The sequence below is a fragment of the Phoca vitulina genome, unplaced genomic scaffold (genome assembly GCF_004348235.1).
Source record: "Phoca vitulina isolate PV1807 unplaced genomic scaffold, GSC_HSeal_1.0 scaffold27, whole genome shotgun sequence".
Taxonomy (NCBI): domain Eukaryota; kingdom Metazoa; phylum Chordata; class Mammalia; order Carnivora; family Phocidae; genus Phoca; species Phoca vitulina.
The window spans coordinates 20,335,367-20,361,711 of record NW_022589730.1 but is presented as its reverse complement, the minus strand read 5'-3'; the positions used below and the strand labels follow the sequence as shown (position 1 = coordinate 20,361,711).

Below are 26,345 nucleotides of genomic sequence, written 5' to 3'. Positions count from 1 at the left end.
GAACTACATTTCCCAGCATGGAGTGCTACCAAACGCCCCGCGGCACCCCCTTTCCCCGGCGGCCCCCGCCCCTCGCCCCGCTGCCCCAGGCGCCGAGCGCCACGCATGCGCACCGCAAGCCAGCGCCATGTTGGATCAGTTTGAAAGCGAGCGCGGGCGTCGCGCTCCGCTGTGACGGCGGAGCAGGCTTCGAGCAAGCGGAGCCTGAGGCGGGGCCGTGTCCGGGTCGGGGATGCTTTGTCGCGTCTTCCGTCCGGTAACAGGCGCGGACTTTTGGTGGAGAGTTGTGGACGTGTGCGTTTTTGTCTCTTTTGGAGGCTTGGTCGGTGAGTTCGGCCGGAAAAGGTGGTGTATTTTCAAGAGGCGCCCCATCCTTTGACAGCCCGAGGGAAAGGCTAGACAAAGAGTGGCGTGGAGGGAAGAGGAAGATGTCTCCTGAGGGAAGGCGCGAGCGGACATTCCCCGTAGGAAGAGAACATCTTTATCGGGAGGCTCCCGAGCGGGGGAGGGTCCCGGACGAGACGGAGGGCCTTGTGAGACTCGAGGCGTCAATTGAAGAGGGCGGGGCGGGAGGGGGCTTGGGCTTTAGGGGCTGTCACCTCGGAGGAACTCCGTCCGCCCACGGGGGAGCCCACGCTTGCTGCCTAATAAATGGTTTCTGGGTGGAAGTACCTAACTGAAGCCTGTGTCTGTTACTGCCGGGGGTGCTGCAATCCCGAAGGGTGGCTGTTTCCTAGGTAAGGGCGGAAGGGCTGAACCCCGACGCGGGGGTGGGGAAAAGATGCTCTCGTGCAGGGGCGCCAGCGATCTTCGCTTTCCGGCTTCATTAATTCTTTTTCTGTTGTAGAATAAACAAATAAATGTTCGGTTTCAAAACATAAATCACAGAGCTGTTGTTTCTAGGAAGTTGTTCCTTTCCTGTGAGCTGTACCCATTGTCTATTTAACACTGAACATTCTGTTTTTGAATCAAAGGTAGTTGAAATTTTTTGCCGTTCGTTTAACATCTTATTCTTCGGAATGATGGATTTCCTTTTGGCGATAGGAACGGAAGTGTTTACGGAAGAAATGGTAAGATGCATTGGATTTGTTTCCAAATAATCCTATGGAGGAAGTGGAGAGAAGTGGGTGGATAAAAGTTGGGGTATGTTGGTAATTGTTTGAAGAAGGATGATGGGTGCATAGGGTTTTATTAAACCATTCGTTCTACTTTTGTATACTTTTGGAAGCTTTCCACAATAAAAATTCATTGTGGATTTTCTTTCTGCCTCCTGTGAATTAAAATAGATGTTATTACCCACTTACTGAGAACTGTAATCCAACAGCTTTATCTTTTAGAGGTTTGTTTTTGTTTTTAAAATAAGATTGGTGACCTGTACTGTGTTGGAATAAGGGAGAAAATGTTTGGTCAAGCAGTTATTCACTTGAGAAAATTTAGACATCATTAGTGAAAGGGGTAAAGAAAGAGCAAAGCTGACTTCGTCTAGCCATTCTTCAGAGATTTACCAACATCACAGCATTCAGGGAAGTCAAAGAGGCTCAATAACCGTTATCCTGTGTTCTGCTGCTGCTTCCACTGACTGCTGGCAGCTCTTGCCAAGGCAGTGCATGCTCTAAAGCTGAGGCAGGAAGATGTTTACTCTGTCTTGAAATGGAAAACTTTCAGTATTTTAAAGTCAAATTTGATAGTTACTAAGATTACATTAAAAGTTACATTAAAAGTTGTTATAACGTAAACATTCCCAAAATTATAGCCCAAAGTTAAACGTATTAACTTTATAACATTATAGGGTGTATTAAGTCCTAGACATTAACATTAATTTTTCATTTTTTAATACAGAAGATCCATTTCCACTTATTTAATTTTTTAAAAGAATGTCACATCATGTACTGAAGTCTTGTTATTTTTTAGTTTTTCAAATGTAGATCCTATTACTATCTTAAGGTAGACAGGAATTCTCTCAGTTTTAGTAATGGAAAATCAGTAAGATGAATATGTTGTCAATTATCTAAGTCTCTTTTAAAAGAGAGGGTGAATCTGTTTAACATAAGTGGAAATGGTAAGGATACTGCCATAAATGGTGAGAAAATGATTAGCAGTGTTGTTTTAGGAAAAGAGCATTTTGCTAGCTCAGTAAACTTGGTACTTTATTTCTTTATACTAAATATTGTAAATTATTTTGTTCTTGAGTTTTCCTGGGGGAAAGGGTTGGCTAAAGTTACATATTGGCATTTACAACATTGAAAGTGGATATTCTTTTCTGTTGTTTCTTCTTGTTTCTAATACCTCATTTGATGCCTTTAAAAATTTATTGAGCACCTACTATCTGTGATGCATGATATTAGGCTTATGAAATGAAAAATATTCTGTATAGGAGAATGTTAGGTATTGTGATGTCATAGACTCTGTCCCCATAAGAAAGACCGTACCTCAGTAGTTTTTAGGGCTTAAAAATAGTGAGGACTCTTCCCCAAGTACTATTCTCGGATAATTATGTATACAAAATTTCAGGAACATAGTAGGTACTCAATAAATGTTTCTAAATCAATGATGAAGGAATTCACAGTAATTACAATAATAGAAAATCTATAATGTGCATTGCCTTAAAAGGATGATAGAAATGGATTTTATTCTTTAAAGAAGATTATAAAAAGTTTACATGTTTAGTAATTTCTCTCTGTATGGCTGTTATTCCTTTTAATGGAACCGTAACCTGTTGTTTTTGTATTACAGTTTTTAAGAGAAGTGAATAGAAATAAGCCATTTTGAGGAAGCCATGGCAAAATCAATTACAAAACACAGAGTTTGTTCTCGGCAATCTTCAGTATCTTCTCTGTTAGCAAGCTGCAGCCTGAGTGGTAGTAATTCCTCTAACTCTGATGGCTCTTTTCAGTATAAGGATAAACTGTATAGTTCTGCATCTCAGGCTCTACAGGCCTATATTGATGATTTTGATTTAAGCCAAATGTATCCTGGTGCAAGCACTGGAAAGATTAACATTGAAAGATGTTCCGCTAATATGCCGGAATTCTCCAACTATATTTATAAACCAAAGAATGGTATGCTTTTATTTTTTATTTATATTTATATATTTATATATTTATTTATTTATTTTGTCTACTGATTTAAAGCATTTGAGAGATGCAGCCTTGAAAAACTAGACACTTTTTTTTGTTGTTGTTCCTTTGGGGTAAAAATGACTTTATAATATTGAGGTCTTGATATTTTTCTTAAATGATTCTGTAATTCTCTGGATCTCAGGAATTTTCAGCTAAAAGCTTCTTGTGACCTTGGAGGGAAGGTGATGAATGTAACTAATAACAGCAGGTGGTTGATCCTAAACCCTTAAGCCATTTTATTATAGCATAATGGAAACAGCATTGACTTGGTGGTTCTAGGTTTCATTAACTAGCTTAATGACTTTAAACAAACTTGTCTTTCTGAATTTATACTTGATTAATCCCAATTGACAGAATAAGATTCTATTAGTCTTCCTGATCTGTATTCTGTGGGACAATAATATAAGATGTTAAGAGTTTTTCCTTGATAAGTCTTCCACAAAGACAAGTTTGGAAAATGCATCTGTTGATAACCCAGGTAACACTTTACTAAGTACTTATGGAATGGCCCTAGTATGGAAAAAATTTGCATTCAACTCTTAGAAGTATGTGGGCATTGTATTCCGGAAGAGTATTAGAACAGATGTTCTCTTTGTGTTAATGCTGGTGCAGGTTTAGTAGGCAGAAAGCGAACTGTTTTTCCACCTAGTTTAATAGCATATTTTTCTCCTAAATTGCAGCCAGTGTTGAGTGACCAATATTAATGTGAGTGTATTAGTGCATCAGGTATGTCTAGATGAAAAAAGTTGAAGAAACAGTAAATTAAAGAAAAGCGAAAATTTAAGAGTTTGGGAGAAAAGTGTAGAACTTAAAGTAAATTGGAGAGATGGGAGGAAAAAGCACATTGTATTTCATCTACCTATACCTTTTATACTTTCAATCAAAGTTTTAGTGAAGATAAAGGGAAGCAGCAAAAATGATTCTTAAATTCTTAATTCTGTTTACTGTTGAATATTATGAAGTATTGTTATATGTAATATAGGAAAATAAACAGAACTATGCTTTGTTTTTCAGCTTTTGAAAATCTTGATCCCAAAAAATGCTCCTCTTCATCCTGTAGAAGAAAGACTATTAATGACATAGACTCCATTAGCCTAACAACTGATGATCTATTAAAACTTCCAGCAGATGGATCATTTTCTTTAACTTGCATTGGATCAAGTCACCGAATTAGCAAGAAAAACAAGAAATGCATTCGAAGACTGAGTTCCTCGGATACTGAAAAGAATCAAAATTTTCAAGAACCTTCCACTCCCATGTACAAAGATAACTTAGTTACTCCTGTTGTATACACAAATATAAATGGAAAGCAACGTGGTAGGCTAAAAAAAACAAAACTTGTGAATAAGACTAATAAGTGGGTTTCTGAACCATCTTTATCATTTTCCAAGAAGTTGTCTTTCAAAGACAGTTCAGAACACAAACTTGAAAAGAATTATCCAAGATGGCTCACTAGCCAGAAATCTGACCTTAATGTTTCAGGAATAACTAGTCTACCTGATTTCACATACCCAGTCTGGCTCCACCATCAAGACTTGCTACCTGATACAAATAGTCAAAGGATTTCTAAAATATTTAAAGAAGATCATTGTTCCCCTAGACATAGTTACCAGGCACAAAGAACTTCTCGACTTATGAATAAATTAGATAGTTTTGAATATTCTTTTGAACCCTCAAACATTTCAGACTCCTTGAGTGATGATAAAGGATTAGTTAATGAATATAAATGTGATTCTGAACATAGCCAATGTCAGTGTGAGAATCCAGTTCTCCCAGGACAAACCAAAAAGCCATTCAGTGGTAATTGTTTTGTTTTGTTTTTAAGAACCAAAGGAAGTGCTGTAAATTTGACCTAATGTCTAGGAGCTTTTATGCTATATTTTTGATGTAATGATCAGATGATAAATCTTCTGAACACTTATGGTCTTCATTTACGTAGCATTTTGTGCCTAGGAAATGTCTTTTCTCCCCTTTTCTTCTTTGAAATGTCATATTAAAAAAGTTTATTGTTATAGTTATGTGTATATTCCAAATTATCTGAATTCTTATTTGTTGCCTTTGAGATTTTGCTGTGCTTTGTATTTATTTTTTCTCTTGAATTAATTTAATCTTTTAAATTAGGTGACAAAATTGAATTGCTTATCCTGAAGGCCAAGAGAAATCTAGAGCATTGTACTAAAGAGTTACCGAAGTCTACAAAGAAGGATGATAGTCCTTGTTCATTAGATAAACTTGAAGCAGAAAGATCATGGGAAAATATTCCTGTTACTTTGTACGTAAGTTACGATGGAAAAATTTCCTAGTTTTCCAAATAAAAAATGTCATGTGAACAGCTGATTTATTTTTTAAGTAATTCAATGATAATTAACAATGATAATGACGTTAGTTGTATAGAACATTGCTTTGTGTTGTTTCTTTAAATTGCATTTTTCAGTTGTTACAAGATGGTGTAATGTTTCATAACCTTAGGCACATTCTATAACTTTCGCCTTTGTTACATGTTTCTTGTGTTGCACTATAAAATACTGATTTATGTTTAATATGAAGAATCATAGCCCAAAGCAACTATTTTGCAGTTTGAGGATATAAAATTCTTGTTATTTTCTTTTTGCTTTAAGTTTTTTCTCCTTCTATATTCTCTCCATATATGGAGCTATGCAGTTATCCATTTCTTTTCATTTACATTTTACTTTCTCTTAGTTATTTTCCTTAAACAGTGGTGCAATTTTTGTATGGTCTGTGGTATAAATTTTTGTAGTTTCTAAGATTATTTTCATTTGTGTGCTTAACCTTCTTCCTATGACATAGCTTCTCAGAATAATTTAAATAGTGTTTACCTAGAAACCTATGAATGTGAGTGTGGAGTAAGAATTAAGCTTAGGTAGGAAAGCTTTTTTCCTTAGGGATATTATTACATCTGAACTCATCAGAAATGCATTCTTGGTAACCCTATATCCTGCCTTAGGCTCTGAAAATTTATCATCTTCTGTTGTCTAAACTTTTAGTCTGTTGTGGTCTGTTATAGACAGAGTCTGTTAATTCCTGTATCCATTTTTTTTTATCACTTCTCAGTTGAACATCTTATTTTTTTGAACATGGACACTGAATATAATTCTGGTTAGGAATCCCAGCCCTGTGACTTCTTTGCTGACACCTTGTACAAGTTATACTTCTGCTTTTTACAAATTACTACTGCTTTGTACAAATTCTACTATGTACAAGTTACTTCTACCTTGTATAAGACCTTATATAAGTTCTTCTTCTACTTGGGGTTGCTGTGAGAATTCGTTTGATTAGAAGATATATACAAGGTACTTAGAACAATTTCTGACTTTTGATGAGCTCTGTTGTAACTGTTAATAGTGGTGATGATTATCCAGAATATTTTTTTCCCATATTTAGCTTCATTTCTCAATTGTTGGTTCAATAGTATCTTTATTTTTTAAAACTTGGGTTAATAACTAGCTCACTTAATTCTTAAACTTATTTTCTAATTTCGTATTTTCTTGTCAGTTGGTCTTTGTGAAGTACCATAACTATAATACTTTCACTTGCAACCGAAATGGGTGAGCAGATAGTATAAGAGGTATTTAAGAGTAAAATTTTTGAATGCATGTAGTGTATTATGTGATTAGATAATATAATTTACGCTTGTATGATTATTACAATCATTGGTTTGGCCCAGTACCTTGTGTATAGAAGTTGGCTTCTGGAAGATTGAATTCATATTATGATGGGTATGTTTGTACATAAAATGAATGATGGACTGTGAGGAGAAGGAATTAGACCTGACCTCAGTGTGATGTTGACAACTTATTGTCAATCTATCATCAAAACAAAAATTGACTAGGAAGTACTCAAGGTAGTGTACTAGAAGGTAGAACACAATCACAGTCAGATAATTACTTTTTTTGTTTGTTTATTTAACATTTTTATAATGGAAAATTTCAAAGAAATACAAAAGTAGAAAAATAGTATAATGAATCCCTATGTACCCCACACTTATCTTCAGTAATCTGGTAAATGCTTTTTGATGGTAGTGGATGGATGTGCAAACTCTTTTGGTAAAGAATGGGCAAAAAGACTACTTGGGAGCAAGAAAAGCTCATAGTAAGTTACAAATCAAATGAGTCAATAATGAGGTACTGTTAATTACTAAGAAAAATTAGAATTGTGACATTTAAATGTTAGAGAAAGATTCTTAGATATCTGAGCACTTGAGTTAGAAACACATTTTATTTTTTTTTATTTTTTATTTTTTTAAAAGATTATTTGTCAGAGAGCGAGAGAGCGAGCACACACAAGCAGGGGGAGCGGCAAGCAGAGAGAGAGAGCAGGCTCCCTGCTGAGCAAGGAGTCCTATGTGAGACTCCATCCCAGGACCCTGGGATCATGACCTGAGCCAAAGGCAGACGTTTAACTGACTGAGCCACCCAGGCGTCCCTAGAAACATATTTTATATTGACATATGAATAAGAGAGAGAATGATTTTATTTATTCTCTGTGACTAATAGAATTTGTTTTGGGAAAATTCTGACTTGCTTGGGTTGCCCTTTGCTCTACTATACCTTGAAACATCAAGAAATAGGGGCGCCTGAGTGGCTCAGTCATTAAGCATCTGCCTTCAGTTCGGGTCCTGATCCCAGGGTCCTGGGATCGAGCCCCACTTTGGGCTCCCTGCTCCGCGGGAAGCCTGCTTCTCCCTCTTCCACTCCCCCTGCTTGTGTTCCCGTCTCTCGCTGTGTCTCTCTCTGTCAAATAAATAAATAAAATCTTTAAAAAAAAAAAAAAAGAAAAGAAACATCGAGAAATAAACTAATATTTATTGAGCATCTATTACATGTTCCAGGTACATAGAGTTAATTTATGCAGTACTTCTGTAAGATAAGTGGGACTACAAATGTAAAACTGAAATTTAGATAAATAAATTACATATAATCACATAGTGAGTGGGGTTGGGATTGGAACTCCGGAATTTTAATTTCAAAATTGATCTTTTCCCCACTGTAATCTGTCCTCTTTGTTAATGCCAGTTCTGGAGGGCAAGTCCTATTGCTTTGACATGGAAGAGCATGTAACTGCCATTCCAGTAGAAACTCATGTATTTGTGGGGGTTTTTAACTATCATTGGGTGACAAACCATGTCTATTTGGAAAAATGTACTGCTTATTTCAAACAAACAAGATTTTGGAGTATAGCCTGTAGTTGAAGGCTTATTTATTTAGTTAAAGACTAATGTTTTTACTTTCTTCATAGTTTTTCCTTAAAGCTTTAAAGGAGAAACAAGGAGATAGGGAAGGTTAGATTCTGGTATCAGTTTAGAGAGAAGATGAGGGAATTACAAAGCAAAATCAATATGAATCATATCTATAATGGTTGTTTCTTGGTGACTATTTTTGTTTAAATGATAACCAGTTATACACTAAGTTTTATGAATTGGGAACTTAATTACTATCTTGTATCCTTAAATCCTATTTAGCAAATCTCCTGTTCCTGTTAATTCTGATGATAGTCCTCAACAAACTTCAAGGGCAAAGTGTGCTAAAGGATTCCTTGAAGATTTTTTAAATAATGATAATCAGGTGGGTGAAGTTAAATCTTTTTAACTTACTAAAAGAGGATTTTTTAACTTACTAAAAGAGGATTTATGACTAATACACAGATTTTAATTTCTAAGATGTTAAAAAAGAAAAACTCATTCGAATTCCCTCTTTTTTTTTTCTTTTTTCTTTTTTAAAGATTTATTTATTTGAGGAAGAGAGAGAGACAGGGAATACAAGCAGGGGAAAAGGCAGAGGGAGAGGGAGAAGCAGACTCCCCGCTGAGCTGGGAGCCCGACATGGGGCTTGATCCCAGGATCTGAAGATCATGACCTGAGCCGAAGGCAGATGCTTAACCATCTGAGCCACCTAGGCACCCAAATTCCTGCTTTTTCAACACAAGTGCATTAAACCATCGCTCCTAGAATTATTGATAATTTTGTTTTAGTATTCTAAAGTAGAGGGACCTGGGATTGAACTCTACAGAGAGCTTAAATTATCATGGTTTTTTTGTTTTGTTTTTTGGGGCAATATATAAAGCATATCATTATAGAGTAAGTTATATTTTCCCATACAGTGGTTGATTATTGAGAGTTGTGTTTCTAAGAGAAAATGATAAATCTCTTTAATTTAGGAAAATAGGAAAATTATTATCCAATTTTACAAAATCAGCATATGTGCATCTTGCAAGTAACCCTAAAATAAAGTATAAATATGTATATGTGCACATAAGAAATTATATATCATTTGACATAGAAATATAGCCATGGCTGTTAAATATTGAAATCATACTTTTGGGGTCTTGAAATATGGAAGATTTGAGAGGTTAAACACTCAAAGATTAGCTGAAAATTTAATAAAGTGAACTCCTTCTGTGAAATATACTAGAGAAAGTAGAAGCTGTCAGAATATGTTTGACCTTAGAACTTTGTGTAAGATACTATAGCAGATATTGGGTAAGTGAAGCTTAATTATCAAAAAAAAATTTTTTTTTAAAGATTTTATTTATTTGACAGAGAGAAACAGTGAGAGAGGGAAGACAAGTAGGGGGAGTGGGAGAGGGAGAAGCAGGCTTCCCGCAGAGCAGGGAGCCAGATGCGGGGCTCGATCCCAGGACCCTGGGATCATGACCTGAGCCGAAGGCAGATGCTTAACGACTGAGCCACCCAGGCACCCCTATCAAATATTTTTTTGGCAAATATTTCAATAGTAAGCACTTTTTTTAGGAACTGTATCCCTAGTAGTGAATAAGAGAGAAGAAATCCTTGTGTCTTGTATTTTTTATTCCAGTTAGAGAGAAAACTAAACAAAAATATTGTATGTGATATATAAGGGAATACTGTAAATGTTGTGAAGAAAAATTAGTTGGGATAGAAAAATAAGGGTATAATTTTAGCTAGGGTAGTTAAGAATGACCTTTAATGAGCTGATATTTGAGCAAAAATCTAAAATGAGTGAATAAGCCAAATATACATGGGGAAATAACTTTACATGTAGAGGTAATAGTAAGTGCAGAAACCGCAAGGCAGAATTGTATTTGGCACATTCAAAGAATATTAGAGTCCATTAGGGTAGCTCGATCAGAATGAACAAGGGAAAGGATGGTAAGAGGTAAGATGGAGCGGTAACCAGGAACCAGATCATGTAGGGTCTTGTAAGTGATGGAATGAAGATTTTGTTTTATTTAGGTGAGATGAGAAGTCACTGGAGGGTTTTGAGTGGAGGAATGAAGTGATCAGATCTACATTTTAAAATAAAAAATGGCAGCTGTGTGGAGCACAGACTTAGAAGGAGCTGGTGAAGGAGCAGGGAACCCAGTTAGGAAACTTCTGTAGTCTTTCTGGATAGGATTGGCATAGTGTGGGTACATTGGAGGTAGTCAGAAATGGGTAGACTTTAGCATGTATTTTGAAGGTAGACCTAGTAGGATGGAGATACAATTCAGAGAATGAATCCAAGATGTTTGAGTCAAGCAGCTAAAAGATTGGGTGGTGGCATTTACTTAGGTAAAGAGCACTGGTAGAGGAATAAATTTGCAGAGGTTCTTTTAAGTTTGAGATGGATGAGTGTTAAATACTAACCAACTGGTCCCTTTTCCCCTGCCAGTACACACACAATCTCACTACACTACCAGGTTGTTTTGTTTTGTTTTTGTTTTTTAAAGATTTTTATTTATTTATTTGACAGAGAGAGAGAGTCAACGAGAGAGGGAACACAAGCAGGGGGAGTGGGAGAGGGAGAAGCAGACTCCCCGCTGAGCAGGGAGCCCATTGTGAGGCTCAATCCCAGGACCCTGGGATCATGACCTGAGCCGAAGGCAGACGCTTAACGACTGAGCCACCCAGGCACCCCTGTTTTGTTTTTAATAATTTTAGATGTAAAGAAGGTTCTTATCACCCTTCTTTCAGCTTCCCTAATGTTATCATCTCACATACCATACTGTAGTGATCACAAACAAGGAATTAAGATAGGTACAATTCTGTTACCTAAACTACAGACCTTACTCTGATTTCACTAGTTTTTCTACCAATGTCCTGTTCCAGGGTCCAACATTGTGTTTAGTTGTCATGTCTCTTTAATCTACTTCAGTCTGTGACAATTCCTCAGTCTATCCTTGTCTGTCATGACCTTGACACTTTTTAAAGAGTACTGGTCGGTTGGTTATTTTGTAGATAGTTCCTCAATTTGGGTTTGTCTGAAGTTATCTCATGATTAGAATGAGGTTATGGTTTTGGCAAGAATGTGACAGAAATCATGCTATGCCCTTCTCAGTGCATCATACCAGAGGGTTCACGATATATTGATATCATTGATTTACTGATATGTGTCTTAGTTGGGCTACTGTAATAAATATGCCATAGACCTGGTGGCTTAAACAACAAACATTTATTTCTTACAGTTATGGAGGGTGAGAAGTCCAAGATCAAGGTTCTAGTGAGGTCCTGCTTCCTAGTTTGCAGATGGCCATCTTCTCCATAAGATCTCCCATGCCAGAGAACAGGGAAGAAGCAAGCTCTCTTGTGTTTCTTCTTAGGACGGCACTAATCCCATTCATGAGGGCTCCACCCTTGTGACCTAATTACCTCACAAAAGTCCTTTCTCCAGATACCATCACATTGGGATTAGGCTTCAACATAAGAATTTTAGGGGGACACAAACATTCAGTCCATAACAATGTGTTAATATAATAATATATATGAAATTATAATATGTTAATACTTGTGATGTTAACCTTGAACACTATAGTGTCTACTGTCTCTCCCTTTAGTAAAATTACAGTTTCCCCTTGTAATTAATAAATATGGGGAGATACTTTGACACTGTGCAAATAGACTCAAAATTTCACTAATTTTAGCATCCATTGGTGGATCTTCTTTTCTTTTAATTGAAATCTTGTAGAATGAAGAACTGTTCCTTCTCCTCCCCATATATTAATTAAATTATTTATATCGATAGGGACTCATAAATAGATATTGTAAGTTTTTAATACAATGTTGTTACTTTGTTGCTCAAATTGTTCCAGTTTTGGCCATAAGGAGTTCCTTCAGGTTGGCCCTGTGTCCTTTTGACATGTCCTCATCCTTTTTTGGAGCACTTCTCTGTGGGGCCATGTTTTTTTAACTGGAAAATGGCATTTAGAAATGAAGATCTGGGCACTAGTTGTGCTTATTGCTACTGGGATGTTATTCATTCTAGACTTTCTCAGCAGGCAGATCTACGAAACATGTATGTTTACTAATCCACACATGCACATCTATATTTCTATATCTGTATATTTTATATGTATGTATAAAATCATGAGTTCATACTGATACCTCTGACTCCAGTCCAGTCCTTCAGGGTTTGTTTTAGCCTTTCCTGTTCCTTATTTGTGACTTCTTTCCACTGGTGAGAATCCCGTCTATTATCCATAATCCCTTAACTATTCGTGCATTCTTAGCATACACATACTTTGGCAATTGTTAATCCATATGCCTGTAAGAAACAAATTTACTAACTAGATCACTTTCTTTCTTTCTTTCTTTCTTTCTTTCTTTCTTTCTTTCTTTATTTTAAAGATTTTATTTATTTATTTGACAGAGAGAGACACAGCGAGAGCAGGAACACAAGCAGGGAGAGTGGGAGAGGGAGAAGCAGGCTTCCCGCTGAGCAGGGAGCCAGATGCGGGGCTCGATCCCAGGACCCTGGGATCATGACCTAAGCCGAAGGCAGACGCTTAACGACTGAGCCACCCAGGCGCCCCTAGATCACATTATTTATGTATAGTTCTTTTTATCTTAGCCTTACAATATCCAGTCAGAGTACTGCTTTCCAAAGTTACCTTGGTTAATTATTTCTTCCCAACACCTTTCATTGTGGTCATATTGTTCAATTGTAATTCTGTTAGGTGGTTCACTTTTATTGTATAGAGTTTAAACCACATCCTATTTGGTTTAAATTATTTGTTTTTTTAATATGTGAAACATTACTATAGTTCTGAGAGAGCTATATAAAAAGATATACTCCAAGACATTCACTACCAGGTTTTATTTTTATTTTTTTTTAATTTTATTTATTTGAGAGAGAGAGTGAGAGAGAGAGAGCACAAGAGGGGGTAGAGTCAGAGGAAGAAGCAGACTCCCCACTGAGCAGGGAGCCTGATGCGGGATTCGATCCTGGGACTCCAGGATCATGACCTGAGCTGAAGGCAGTCGCTTAACCAACTGAGCCACCCAGGTGCCCTCATTACCACGTTTTAATGATGAGTCTCAGGACAAATTCTATCAGACATACCAACATTTATTAAATATTCATTAGTGAATGGCACAAACAGTTCATATAATCTGTTTCTCGTAGTTTTCTTTTTGGAACTCTGATCACTAGTTTGCATGAAAAATTCACTCCAGAGGCAGGCTTTTGTAACCCTTATGGTTGGCATCAGGCAGCCAGAAATTCTTCTAAGTCAGTGGCTGGATGGAGGTAATTTAGAGATAATGCTTCAGGTGCTGTCCACAAGAGTCAAGAGTCAGGAGTATAAGGCTAATTGGATCCTTTTTTTTTTTTTAAAGATTTATTTATTTTTATTTGAGAGAGAGAGGGGGAGGGAGGAAGGGAGGGGCAGAGGGAGAGGGAAGGAAGAGAATCCCAAGCTGACTCCCTGACGCAGGGCTCCATCCCATGACCCAGAGATCATGACCTGAGCCAAAAACAAGAGTTGAATGCTCAACCAATTGAGCCATCCAAGTGCCCCAAGGCTAATTGGATCCTTAAGCCCTGTTTATTTTTCTTTATTTTTAAAATTCTGGTGAAATATGTATAACATAATATTGAAGATGTATGTAATATGGAAGATGTAAAAATAAGAGTTTGGTAAGAAGACTTTAAAAAAGAAGTTTAAAAATATCCCTTATAGATTCTCTTAAAAGAATCCTGACCACCTTATCTAGTGCTGTTGCCCTCCTTGAATGCAAGTAAGATCAGTGATAATTGAGGTATGCGTGTTTTTCAGGTAGCAAGGAATGTGTGGCCAATGAATAAGTGAAAAACTAGCATTCTCTTTGTGAAAACATACTTAAAAGTGTTTAGAGAATGCCATATTTGAAATTCTAGTCACTGTTCCGCGATAACCAGCTTCATTTACGTACCCAAAAAGAGCATGTTGGCCTACCTGAGCTTGTCAGTTCTCAAAAATCTATGATTTTAAATGTATAAATGAATGTATTGCAAATGTGAAGGTGTACTGTTCATTTGAAAAGAGCAGAGACTAGAAAGAATATTGCCTCACTTTAATAATGGTTGTCTGTAAGTAACTTCATCTGGGGACTGGGTAAGGGGAGGTGTTGAGTTACAATTTTGATTTTTCAAGACACATTATTGATTGTACGGTTTGAATTTTTGCACTAATTTTATATTGGGGGAAAATAATAAAAAATAACAACTTTTTCCTCCCTGAATTGCTTGGTTTCATCTGTTTTAACCTCAGAGCTGTACCCTTTCTGGAGGGAAACATCATGGTCCTGTTGAAGCACTGAAACAAATGTTATTTAATCTTCAAGCAGTACAAGAAAGTTTTAATCAGAATAAAACAGCAGAACTGAAAGAAGAGATTAAGCAAGTAAGCACAGACTTGATTTATGAATTGAGATCTATGAATGTGAATTGAGATCTCTGAAGATATGATTTCTTCCTAGATCTTTTTCAGCTTGACCACTATAGTTATATGTTAATAAGCATGCCACATAACACATGTTGTAGAGTTGTGCTAATTGTTATTTTTTTCAGAAATTAACTTAATTATAATACTATTAGATTTCTGTAGTTGTGTGTACCCCTGAATGGGTTGTTCTATTTAGTTTATGGTTGTAAATACAACATCTTATTTAGATCTACCAACATTACAACTGTAATATGGAAGGATTGTAGGAGTTGTTTTTTAATGCCCTATAAAATTATCGGTATAATCCAACTTTTTGTATTTATATTTGGGGAGGCCTGGAAAACCTTTTCAACCTTAGACTTCTCCACATAACCTTTGTCTTCTGAAATTTTGTTTGGTTACCATGAGTTTGGCTCTTCTTATAGCTGATGTAAAATTTTATTTTAAAACCATTATGTTTTTGTGTATTTCCTAGGAACTTGGAAATCTCTTAGTACTTTGGGCTACTGTTCTGTAGGGATTGAATTTTCTTCACAGTAGTATAGTGTTTACAGAGAGTTTATATTCTCCTAAATCCAATTTTAAATTCTAATTCTGCCACTTAACTAGCAAGTGCAATATTTGTACAAATCACTTAACCTCTTTAGTTTCAGCTTCCTCTTTTGTAAAATGAGGTTGAGAAGATAAATTGAGATAAACTCTGTGAAGTACTTATTATATAGTACTTGACACCTGATAAAAAATAGCTGGTAAATACTTAATAAATATTTTTATTGTCATTGGTTTTTTTAATTCTTATTCAGTAGAGCTTTATGAAATTCAGTTTTAATTACATATGAATGGATCAGCTCTTAGGAACTGTATTACTTAATTCTTGTCTATACATTTTAATGATTATTACATTAACATATAGAGTGTATTCCATCCTTTTTTAGACATCATTGAGACATAACCTTGTTCTTACAGTTATAATTTCAAGTCAAGGTTTTATTTTTATTGGACATACATTTAGAAGTGTACATGAAAGGGTGCCTGGGTGGCTCAGATGGTTGGGCATCTGCCTTCGGCTCAGGTCATGATCCCAGGGGCCTGGGATTGAGCCCTGCATCGGGCTCCCTGCTCCGCGGGGAGTCTGCTTCTCCCCCTCCCTCTGCTTCTCCCCCTGCTCATGCTCTCTCTCTCTCTCTGTATCTCTGTGTCTCAAATGAATAAATAAAAAAATCTTTAAAAAAAAAAAAGTGTACATGAAAGATGAATCTAAGTAGTTATAATTTTAGAATAAAGAGAAAATATTTATTTATTTTTAAAAAGATTTTATTTATTTATTTATTTGACAGAGAGAGAGAGAGCACAAGCAGGGAGGGGGGCAGTGGGAGAGGGAGAAGCAGGCTCCCCACTGAGCAGGGAGCCCAACATAGGGCTTGATCCCAGGACCCTGGGATCATGACCTGAGCCGAAGGTGGACGCTTAACTGACTGAGCCACCCAGGCACCCCTAGAATAAAGAGAAAATATGTAATGCTTCACTGAAAATTATTTGCTAGAATTATTTCCTTGGAAATGCAGACAATATTTTTTATTGTTCTTATTATTCACATATTAAATAGTATTTAAGTTTATAGTTACATAATATTTTCAATAACTTGTTATATTTGGTGTTTTTAATAGGTTTCAGAAGATAATTTCTCTAAATTACAGTTGAAGGAAAGTATGGTTCCTATTACTAGGTCACTTCAAAAGTAAGTATTCCCTACTAATTTCTGAATATATTATGGATACAAATCCATTTTAGCCTTTCCTTTGAAATCAGAAGATTATAGGAGGAATTAAGTAGTTCTAAGAATAGATATACTTGGTATATTTAAGCTTCATGGAACAATGTTTAATCCTGAAGTTTTCTCTTAAACTTGAGTTATTTTCTATTAAAATGTTCTTAGGACCTAATGAGATAACCTTAGACACCTAAGTATAATGGATGTAGTGGCTTAAAGAGATTCTCTTTTCATTTCCGACTAATAGCAACAATTTGAGATAGTATTGGTATGGATATCATGGAAGAACAACTTGTTCATGAAATGTGTTTTTATGTATTCCCTCTAGAATAAATATAATAATCATAAATGTGTCATTATTTGACGTATCTCCACAGAAACCTAAAGTGGACATAATGTCCTGGATATAAAAATAGGTCTAAATGCCATAAAGGTGTTAACATTAATCTGCTATTTCCTTAGTTACATTATCTTAAGTAAAAATGTGGAGATGAATACAAATGTTTCCTATGGTCATGGTATTGGCAGAGGGAATCGTCTTTATTTATGGGTTTTGTTGTGTGAATATGAAGTACCCTCAGAAGATGGAATACTGAACTTTAGGACATGCTAAGATTGAAATTTTTTACTTTACTGACATCATTTCACTTGGCTATAAGTGGGGCTAAACAAATATTGTCTACCTTTTGTCCTTTCAGAATTTGCTGAGGATTTGGTTTTCTAAGGAAGTGGTGGAAAAGTGAAACACTAGACATGTAAACTTAGGACTCTAATTGCCATGATATGTATGTGTATGTGTGTGTATACACACACACATATTTTTTTGTTTCCATGGTTTAAAAATATATGTATGTATGATTTTTCCCCCTCTACTTATAATGTCCTGGGTACAAATAATGCCTCTTTCTTTATAGCCTGCCATAGTACTTGGGTATAGTGTTCCTATCCAGTAGGAGTCAGTGAATAATGATAATAACTAACATTTATTGAACACTTACCAAGTGTCAGTGTTCTTAGTGCTTTGGAATGTAATTCATGTGATCTTTATAACCCTATGAGGTTAAGTACTATCATTATTTTCATAATTCAGATCAGGTAATAAAGATCAAGTAATAAGGTAACTTGTCCAAGGTCACATAGCTAGTGAGAGGTAGCAGTGGGATTCAAACCAGATAGTCTGATTCTATAGCCTGTGTTCCTAACACTCCTCTTATTAATGATAGTGGTACATTATCCATTTAGGCTAGTGCAGGGCCTCAATTGGTTGTCTAGGAATAAAGACCTCATTCTGCTTTAAAATTTAAAGTAGATGACCTCAAGCTTTTCGTGTTTCTTAAAAGCATTTATTTATTTATTTATTTAAACAAATTTTTAAAAAAGATTTTATTTATTTGAGAGAGAGAGAGAGAGCAGGAGAAACCATGAGAAAGCACAAGCAGGGGGGAGGGTCAGAGGGAGAGGGAGAAGCAGACTCCCTGCTGAGCAGGGAGCCCAACTTGGGCCTTGATCCCAGGACCCTGGTATCATGATCTGAGCCGAAGGCAGATGCTTAACTGACTGAGCCACCCAGGCGCCCTTCTTTTTTTTTTTTTTTGATTTTATTATGTTATGTTACTCACCATACAATACATCATTGGTTTTTGATGTGGTGATCCACGATCCATTGTTTTCATATAACACCCAGTGCTCCATGCAGTACGTGCCCTCCTTAATACCCATCACTGGGCTAACCAATCCCCCCCCCTCCCCTCTAAAACCCTGTTTGTTTCTCAGAGTCCAAGTCTCTCATGGTTCATCTCTCCCTCCAATTCCCCCCACCCATTTTTCCCTTCCTTCTCCTAATGTCCTCCATGCTATTCCTTATGTTCCACAAATAAGTGAAACCATATGATAATTGACTTTCTCTGCTTGACTTACTTCACTTAGCATAATCTCCTTCAGTCCCATCCATGTTGATGTAAAAGTTGGGTATTCATCCTTTCTGATGGCTGAGTAATATTCCATTGTATATATGGACCACATCTTCTTTATCCATTCATCTGTTGAAGGGCATCTCGGCTCTTCCCACAGTTTGGTTATTGCGGACATTGCTGCTATGAACATTGGGGTGCATATGGCCCTTCTTTTCACTACATCTGTGTCTTTGGGGTAAATACCCAGTAGTGCAATTGCTGGGTCATAGGGTAGCTCTATTTTTAAATTTTTGAGGAACCTCCACACTGTTTTCCAAAGTGGCTGTACCAAGTTGCATTCCCACCAACAGTGTAAGAGGGTTCCCCTTTCTCCACAACCTCTCCAACATTTGTTGTTTCTTTCCCTGTCCATTTTTCCCAGGCACCCTTCTTAAAAGCATTTATATTGAACTTGTGTCACAGACTTAAATGTGTTTTCTGAGTTAAAGTACATAGCCTGGAAGATGTTTTTCTTGGTGAAGATGAACACTGGGCTGTAAGTAATTAAATGACCATAAAAATTGATATTATAGGTGCTTTTACTATTAGCTAAAAGAATTTTTTTTCATAGTAGTAACTTTTTTCTAGCTTGGACAACCAATAATCTTGCCTACATGTAGAATGCCATTTTCAGAGAGTAAGATTCATGTTTTGTTAGATGGCTTTTAGCTGTTGGTTCTGTTGGATTATCTGGGCAGTCTTAATTTGGCTTTTACTTACATTTCAAAGGTATTATCAGTAAGGCATTTGTACTGTTATGAAGTAAGTTTAAACTTTTAAAAATGTGTGAGTACATGTTTTCATTATTTTTAATCTGTAGATTATTTTAAGGACAATTTGAAATTCAAATTGTTCTGGTTAGGTTTATAGTCATCTTTTCATGATTCAAAATAAACAGACTCAGCTTCTTCAAAAGTTGCAGATTGTACCTTGGGTGCTTTAATGACCTTTCCTGGGATGAAAAGTCCTATTATGTCTCTCCCCACCCCTCAAATAACAGTTTTTGTTTTTAACAGTTTGATTGCTAACCAGTTTTAAAATGTCTTTCCTTAGCCTTAGGAAATGCCAAGCTCTTAGTATGGTTCTGTTTACTCTGTTGGACACTCAGTTTTCTTATATTCTTCCATTAGAAATAACTGCTCTCTGGGAAGACTCATTAGACCTGAAGTATAAATGATTGAGTAGCTTAAAATGTTATTTTTTTCAGAGGGATTTTGCTTTTAGTAGGAATCTAAATTGTAATTGTTTTGTATCCCTATAATGCTTTAGCTTTGTCTTATGTATTTACATAATAGTAACTCAATAAAAACTTATTAACTAAAACATCCATAAGAGAAATTTGTCATCTTGGCAAATGAAAAAATTGTAGTTTTTGAGCAGGGGCCTTTTCTAGAATCTTGTATGTCATGTAAGCCACCAGCTACTCTGCCCAGGCTGGCTGTGAAGAATGAGCAATAGTATGTTGCTCATATGCTATAAAGGTGAGCAGTAGGAGATGATTGCAAAATCATCAGTCATCCAAAAATAATTTGTATTGGCTTTGGAATTTGTTGTTTTATATACAATTTGGAAATGGATGTGTAAGATTTTATAGTTCTCAGTACTAAAGGCCATGCTGTGAAGACTTAATGATAGCTAGAAAGTTGTCCTGTTTCTCAGTTCTCTTTTCTTGCTCAATTTTCTGGTCTTCATTCTATACTAGAAATAGACAGAATTACCTCTCAGATTTGCAAAACATGATCCTAGAGCAAAGATCTTTCTTTTATTCTAATGTACTCTACTAAAACCTAGGGAGTGGTCGGCAGTTTGTTCAGTTGTTGCTGGATACTAGGCTGAATATAGGCCGGTAAACAGTATTTAAGAACAGCCAATATAGCAGTACTAATAGGAAACCAGATGCAAGATATCAGTAAGTTAAAAATATAGTTAAATTGCCTTCATATAATCAGTCTGTTACTGAGTTTCTGTGGGTTGATTTCTTTTTTTTTTTAAGATTTTATTATCTGAGAGAGAGAATGGGAGACAGAGAGCATGAGACGGGGAGGGTCAGAGAGAAGCAGACTCCCCGCTGAGCAGGGAGCCCGATGTGGGACTCGATCCCGGGACCCCAGAATCATGACCTGAGCCGAGGGCAGTTGCTTAACCAACTGAGCCACCCAGGCGCCCTGTGGGTTGATTTCTATTTATTTATGCTCACTGATAGATCCTTTTTCATAATAAGACATGAGCTTTTTTATTTCAATTTTTAAGGTGAATTGACTATTCAGTGTTGTATGTAACATAACTCTTAAATTGATATTTTCCCCATTAGCTTGCTTTTTCACCTTTTTGGAGAAGAAACTCAGGAATAATTTCCTTCTATAATTTTATTCTGCGCTTGTCCCTACACATAAGAGCAAATCACTTTTGATAGCCTCTTCTCTAAGTAGATTGATTGTCTTATTCTTAGCCGGGCAGATAAAAGTTAAATGAAAGGAACTGCTAGCTGATTGTGTAGGGGGACTGAAGATTTCATATTTCTGCTTAGCTTTTTTTTTCATTCCCATAATACTATACCCCTCCCTTTCCTTCCCATCATTCTCCTTTCTCCCTAACATTGTTTTTTAAAGACATGAACTAGGACTAGAAAGGAAGCCAGTTATATTGAGTTATAGTTATGAAAATGTTAGAATAAATTTCTAATTAGTAATATGTGCTTCTTTGTTAATGCATTTAAATAAGACATTTAAAATACAGGTAAGTTAAAATTCATTTTGTGAAAACATATTATATGAAGGCCTTTTACATAACTTGAATAAAAGCATTAAACCATGCTGTGGTCTTTTATTTACCTTTCACATGTTGATCAGCAAACAGAGAAAGGGAATATTGGAAAGCATCAATGTCTGGGTCACCAGTGATGTCATATGAACTTTTGGACTGTAAGCAGAAAGACTTAGAATGCATATGTTTTAGCAATGGGGTTAATAATTGATGTAATTTTGTAACTATTATATATAACTATTGTAATTTTTAAGTAGCAGTGAATATCAAAACTCTTCTGAGATACCTGCAATGACTACAGTGTGATAGAAAAATATCTCTAATTTCTGTGGCATATGAGGTCACCGATTTTGGTCTGTTGCTTACACTCATAATGGAAGGAAATGCTAATTTACAGGTAGCATTTAGTGTAAATAAAGATGAGGATTTTTTCCCCGCATCCAATTTAGTCAACCATCTAAATCCAAGGGATCTGTGGCCCTCAGAATTGTAAACAGCAAGATAAGACGCTAGCTGCTTGCCCCTCCCTCCCTTTCTTCTCTCCTTTCCACCTTCCCTGCTTCCTTCCTTCCTTCCTTTTTTTAAGATTTTATTTTTAAGCACTCTCTATACCCAGTGTGGGATTTGAACTCACAACCCCAAGATCAAGAGTCTCACGCTCCACTGACTGAACCAGCCAGGTGCTCCTCTTTTGAATCATAGGTTGCTAAATAATAAGCCTGAAAAGAAAAAGATAGATCTAAGTCCAAAGTATATTCATAGATTATCTTCTTTCTCATAAATGTGTGTCTCTAGAAAGAAAGTGATTTTTTAGGTAAAGAGATATTACTATAGGATATAGAAATGATAGAGTCTAATTAATTTTACCTCTGATTGCATAGTAACTTTGGGTGATTTATTGTCATTTAGTTAATGAAGATGAGAATCTCAAAAATTAATTGAAGTTGCCAAAAGGGTGGCAAAATCCAGATTCTTATTACATTTGAGTAAGTGTCCAAGAAGTAGAGTACAGGGAAATAGATAGAATGCAGTAATTAACAGTACTAGTTTCTTCCATCTTCATATCCTGGGTCAAGTGGAAAATGTATTTTATTTAATATAAATTTACCAAACCTGTGTTAGAGACCGTAAAAATAGGGTATTGTAGTCACCACCTTTCAACTCAATTTAGAGATTACTAACAGATTACTGCGCATCATAATTGTTACATTATTTGTTTTTGTTGGTCTATTATTTATCAGAGATCTGAAAAATGGTTGATTAACTGACATTTTCTGGGTGGTCTTTGAGGATCTGAATGAGTAATAGGGGAAAGGAAAAAGGAAGAGTATTTTTAGAGGAAGACTGGAAAGTTAAGGGCCTCTTTTTTCTTGGTTTGTTTGAGGGGTGATTAAATTTTCTCCACTGAGACCTGACCTATAATCTTAGCTTTATTTTAGAGAAAAAATCAGGTTGTTTGTTTAATACCACATAATTGTCATTTGTTTCCCCTTATCCTCAATAAAAATGAGTTTTCCTCAACTGTAACTGATCCTTCAGTGCTATTTTAGCTATTCTCAATGTACATCTTAATGTACTTTTTTCTTAAATGATATAAACAGTATTCCAAAAGAAAAGGTATAATTTCACAGAGCTATTGTGATAATGACATAAAAAAATGTTTTGTTAAGTGTGACACAAATAAAACCTATTATTATTAAACTTTGTGGCAGACTTTCAAAAAAAAAAATCCCGTGAATGTCAAAAATATATTTTTTAAAGTAAATTTTTATAAAATTTAAATGAATTATTTTAGCCCTCAGTTATTCAGATCTCAAGGTTTTATAAAGAAAAATTCTAAATATTTGACACTTACTCTATAAATTCATGTCTCATATACTAATTTTGAAGTTAATAAACAACGTAATCACCATTTGTTGCTGTCTGCATTGTCTGTTCAGTCCTTAATATTGGTTTATAATGTGTTTTATACTTTTTAATGAAGGGCTTTGCACCATTTATCCCGCCTGAGAGACCTGGTTGATGATACCAGTGGGAAACAGTCGCCGAAAATGTGAAGAGGAAAATAAAACGGTCCACCCAATAAATGGTCATCACAGAACAAAGATGTATTTTTATTCCTGTTGCTTAAACTGACAAAGAAATTATAAGCCATACATTATTCTGTGATTGGTTCAAGTATTATATATTTTTTAAAAAACAAACTTGAAAATGTGCATAGGTTTTGTGACCTATCCTCATTTAATGCCAAAATACCAGAATGTGAACTGGAAGGACCCATACTGTGTCCTACAGTCTGACTTTGGTTTTCAGGCCGGCAAATGTCCAGTATTCAAAGATGGATGATGTCCGTTATTGAAGCTTACGTGCACTTAGTCTTCTTGAGCGTCCTCACCATTTTATCATCTAGTTCTAGATTATTAAGAAACTCTTCCTGGTTTCTATCCAAAATCTCTTAAGTAGACATTTTGATACAATTAGCATCTACATTTAAGTAGGCTAGGGGAATATCAAAATTGTTATGCTGTATCTTATCCATATAGAAGTATGTTGCTTTTAATTTTTATAAATATTTAAGATATGTTGTATTTGCAGATAACATTAATTTAATAATGGGATGATACAGTGCTAAAAGGAATGTTTTATGTTGTGAAATCCAAGAGAAAAACTCATTTAATTAATGCTTTGATTTTGATTCTGTGTAAGATAATCTTGATATCACTTGACAGTTTACAAAACATTTTTTTGGGAGTATATTTGATAATTTAATATTTTGATATTATTTCCCAAATTTTAGTTTTGAGGTTAGCTCAAACTAGTAAAAATTATGAGATCAATGACCAATCGCTGTATGTAATTTGTTAAGTAAACTTAAAATGAATGTGGAAAATCCAAAAGCAACTCTGTATTATAAAGCTATTTTGTAAGAGCTGAACTTTCTTTAAAGCAATCTGTAAAGTTTGTCTCTAGCTGGAACTCAACAGAGCTATATAATTTTGCATTTTCTACCAAGTAAACTTCTAATAAACAAGAAGGCATCTTTACCAACAAAACTAGGAATTAAATCATAAAGCATATTTTAAAAGCCTGATGAAATGAAAGAACATGAGTGTTTGTATACAAACAGTACAAATTAACACTGCCCAAATCGCAGCATCTTTGCTAGGTAGCTTTACTGTCAAATAGGAGTTTCTAAGTACATTGTGTTGAAGACTTTTTTTTTCCCTCAAGTTTAAAGCACTATGGAAGAGCTTTGCTATAGAACTTACATGTCAAAAACTATAGAGTGAACCGTGTCATTTTTTTTCTTGGCCACTGAGTCAGAGTTACCACCATACAATTGTTTTTGCCCAGTTTGAGGGTCACTCGCCATTAAGTTTGTTTTGTTTACTCCATTATTTCTGCTACCAACATTCTATTTTCTGATATTGTCTTCTGCTTCAAAACATATAGTTTGCATATAATCAAAGTATTACTTTGATGATGAAAGTATGGGTGGCTGTTAAAAATGCAGATTTTAAGTAGGTGAACACGAGGTGGATCTGGGTTGATCATGTTCCAGGCTTAGCCAAATCCACTGTTACACAAATTCTATAGAAAGCAGAGAAGGTGAATACATCAGATAATAAACTTCTAATTGCATATATGTTGATCAGACTTAGTATTTAGTATGCCTAAAAAGTATTTCCAAAGGTATTATGCTATAATGACTGAACAGCACTGATTTGGTTAGTGCTGTCATTTGCAAGAAAGTATCTCCAATGCTAAATAAGATAACCCTTCTAAATTTTTATATTATAGCTAATATTTTAAGAAACTTGATTATACTTATTAAAGGAGTATTTTCCTTTTGTGTTAAATATGGAAGCTTAGTCATTTACCTAAAAAGGGAATTAACTTTATTGAAACGATTAATTCCAACTTTTTTTTTTTAAAGATTTATTTATTTATTTGAGAGAGCGAGAATGAGAGAGAGAGAGAGTACATGAGAGGGGGGAGGGTTAGAGGGAGAAGCAGGCTCCTCGCCGAGCAGGGAGCCCGATGCGGGACTCGATCCAGGGACTCCAGGATCATGACCTGAGCCGAAGGCAGTCGCTTAACCAACTGAGCCACCCAGGCGCCCGATTAATTCCAACTTTTTAATAAAAGAAATGTATGAGAGTCAACTAAGAAAAAAAATTTTTTTAAAGATTTTATTTATTTATTTGACAGAGAGAGAGTGAGAGAGGGAACACAAGCAGGGGGGAGTGGGAGAGGGAGAAGCAGGCTTCCCGCTGAGCAGAGAGCCCAATGCAGCTTGATCCCAGGACCCTGGGATCATGACCTGAGCCGAAGGCAGACACTTAACGACTGAGCCACCCAGGCACCCCTCAACTAAGAAAAATCTAAATGATAAATGTTCATGAAATTGTCTAAAGAATTGATTTAATTACATGTTAAATATTTCAGTATTTTTTTTTTTAAGATTTTATTTATTTATTTGACAGAGACAGCGAGAGGGAACACAAGCAGGGGGAGTGGGAGAGGGAGAAGCAGGCTCCCAAGGAGCAGAGAGCCCGATGTGGGGCTCGATCCTAGGACCCTGAGATCATGACCTGAGCTGAAGGCAGACGCTTAACCGACTAAGCCACCCAGGCACCCCTATTTCAGTATTTTTTATTTTGAGTTTTCCAGGGGTAAAAGGGTGACCACAGTATTGAGACTGCTGAGTTGGAAATTAAAAGCAGACAATGGTAACAATTAAAGGTTTTAAAAATTGCAGTGAGAATATAAATTTTTATCAACCCCTTTTAGGTTTATTTAAAAGTATTAGGTAGAAAAGGAATTTTAAAAAGACATTTCAAATTTTTAGTTAAGTATGAAAAAAATTTAACAAACCTAATTCCAAAATTTTTTGAGATCAAAGGATAAAGGTGTGATGAGTATATGAAGACTCAAAACTCAACTGTATGTTCTTTATTATCAGTAGGAACTTTACTTTCAGTATTTCTGTGTTAGCACATACCAGCTTCATAGAGATTTCTGACCAAATCAAGGAACACTATCTTGGGTTTGTTTGGGTTA

General features: G+C 35.7%; 1 protein-coding gene across 3 annotated transcripts; it reads left to right on the top strand.

Moving 5' to 3' along the window:
• Nucleotides 1-135: 135 nt before the first annotated feature.
• On the top strand, nt 136-25,252 carry CUNH18orf54 (chromosome unknown C18orf54 homolog). Of its 3 annotated transcripts, none has more exons than XM_032422803.1 (9): nt 136-326; nt 975-1,070; nt 2,734-3,059; nt 4,134-4,919; nt 5,241-5,391; nt 8,599-8,701; nt 14,622-14,753; nt 16,463-16,533; nt 23,266-25,252. In XM_032422803.1, exons 3-9 carry the CDS (start codon nt 2,777-2,779, stop codon nt 23,336-23,338), a joined length of 1,599 nt encoding a protein of 532 aa, XP_032278694.1. In that variant the 5' UTR covers nt 136-326; nt 975-1,070; nt 2,734-2,776; the 3' UTR covers nt 23,339-25,252. The 3 variants fall into 3 exon arrangements, with proteins under 3 accessions (XP_032278694.1, XP_032278696.1, XP_032278695.1); XM_032422805.1 differs by lacking the exon at nt 23,266-25,252 and adding an exon at nt 17,265-17,891; XM_032422804.1 differs by lacking the exon at nt 136-326 and having other exon boundaries at nt 780-1,070.
• Nucleotides 25,253-26,345: the final 1,093 nt, after the last annotated feature.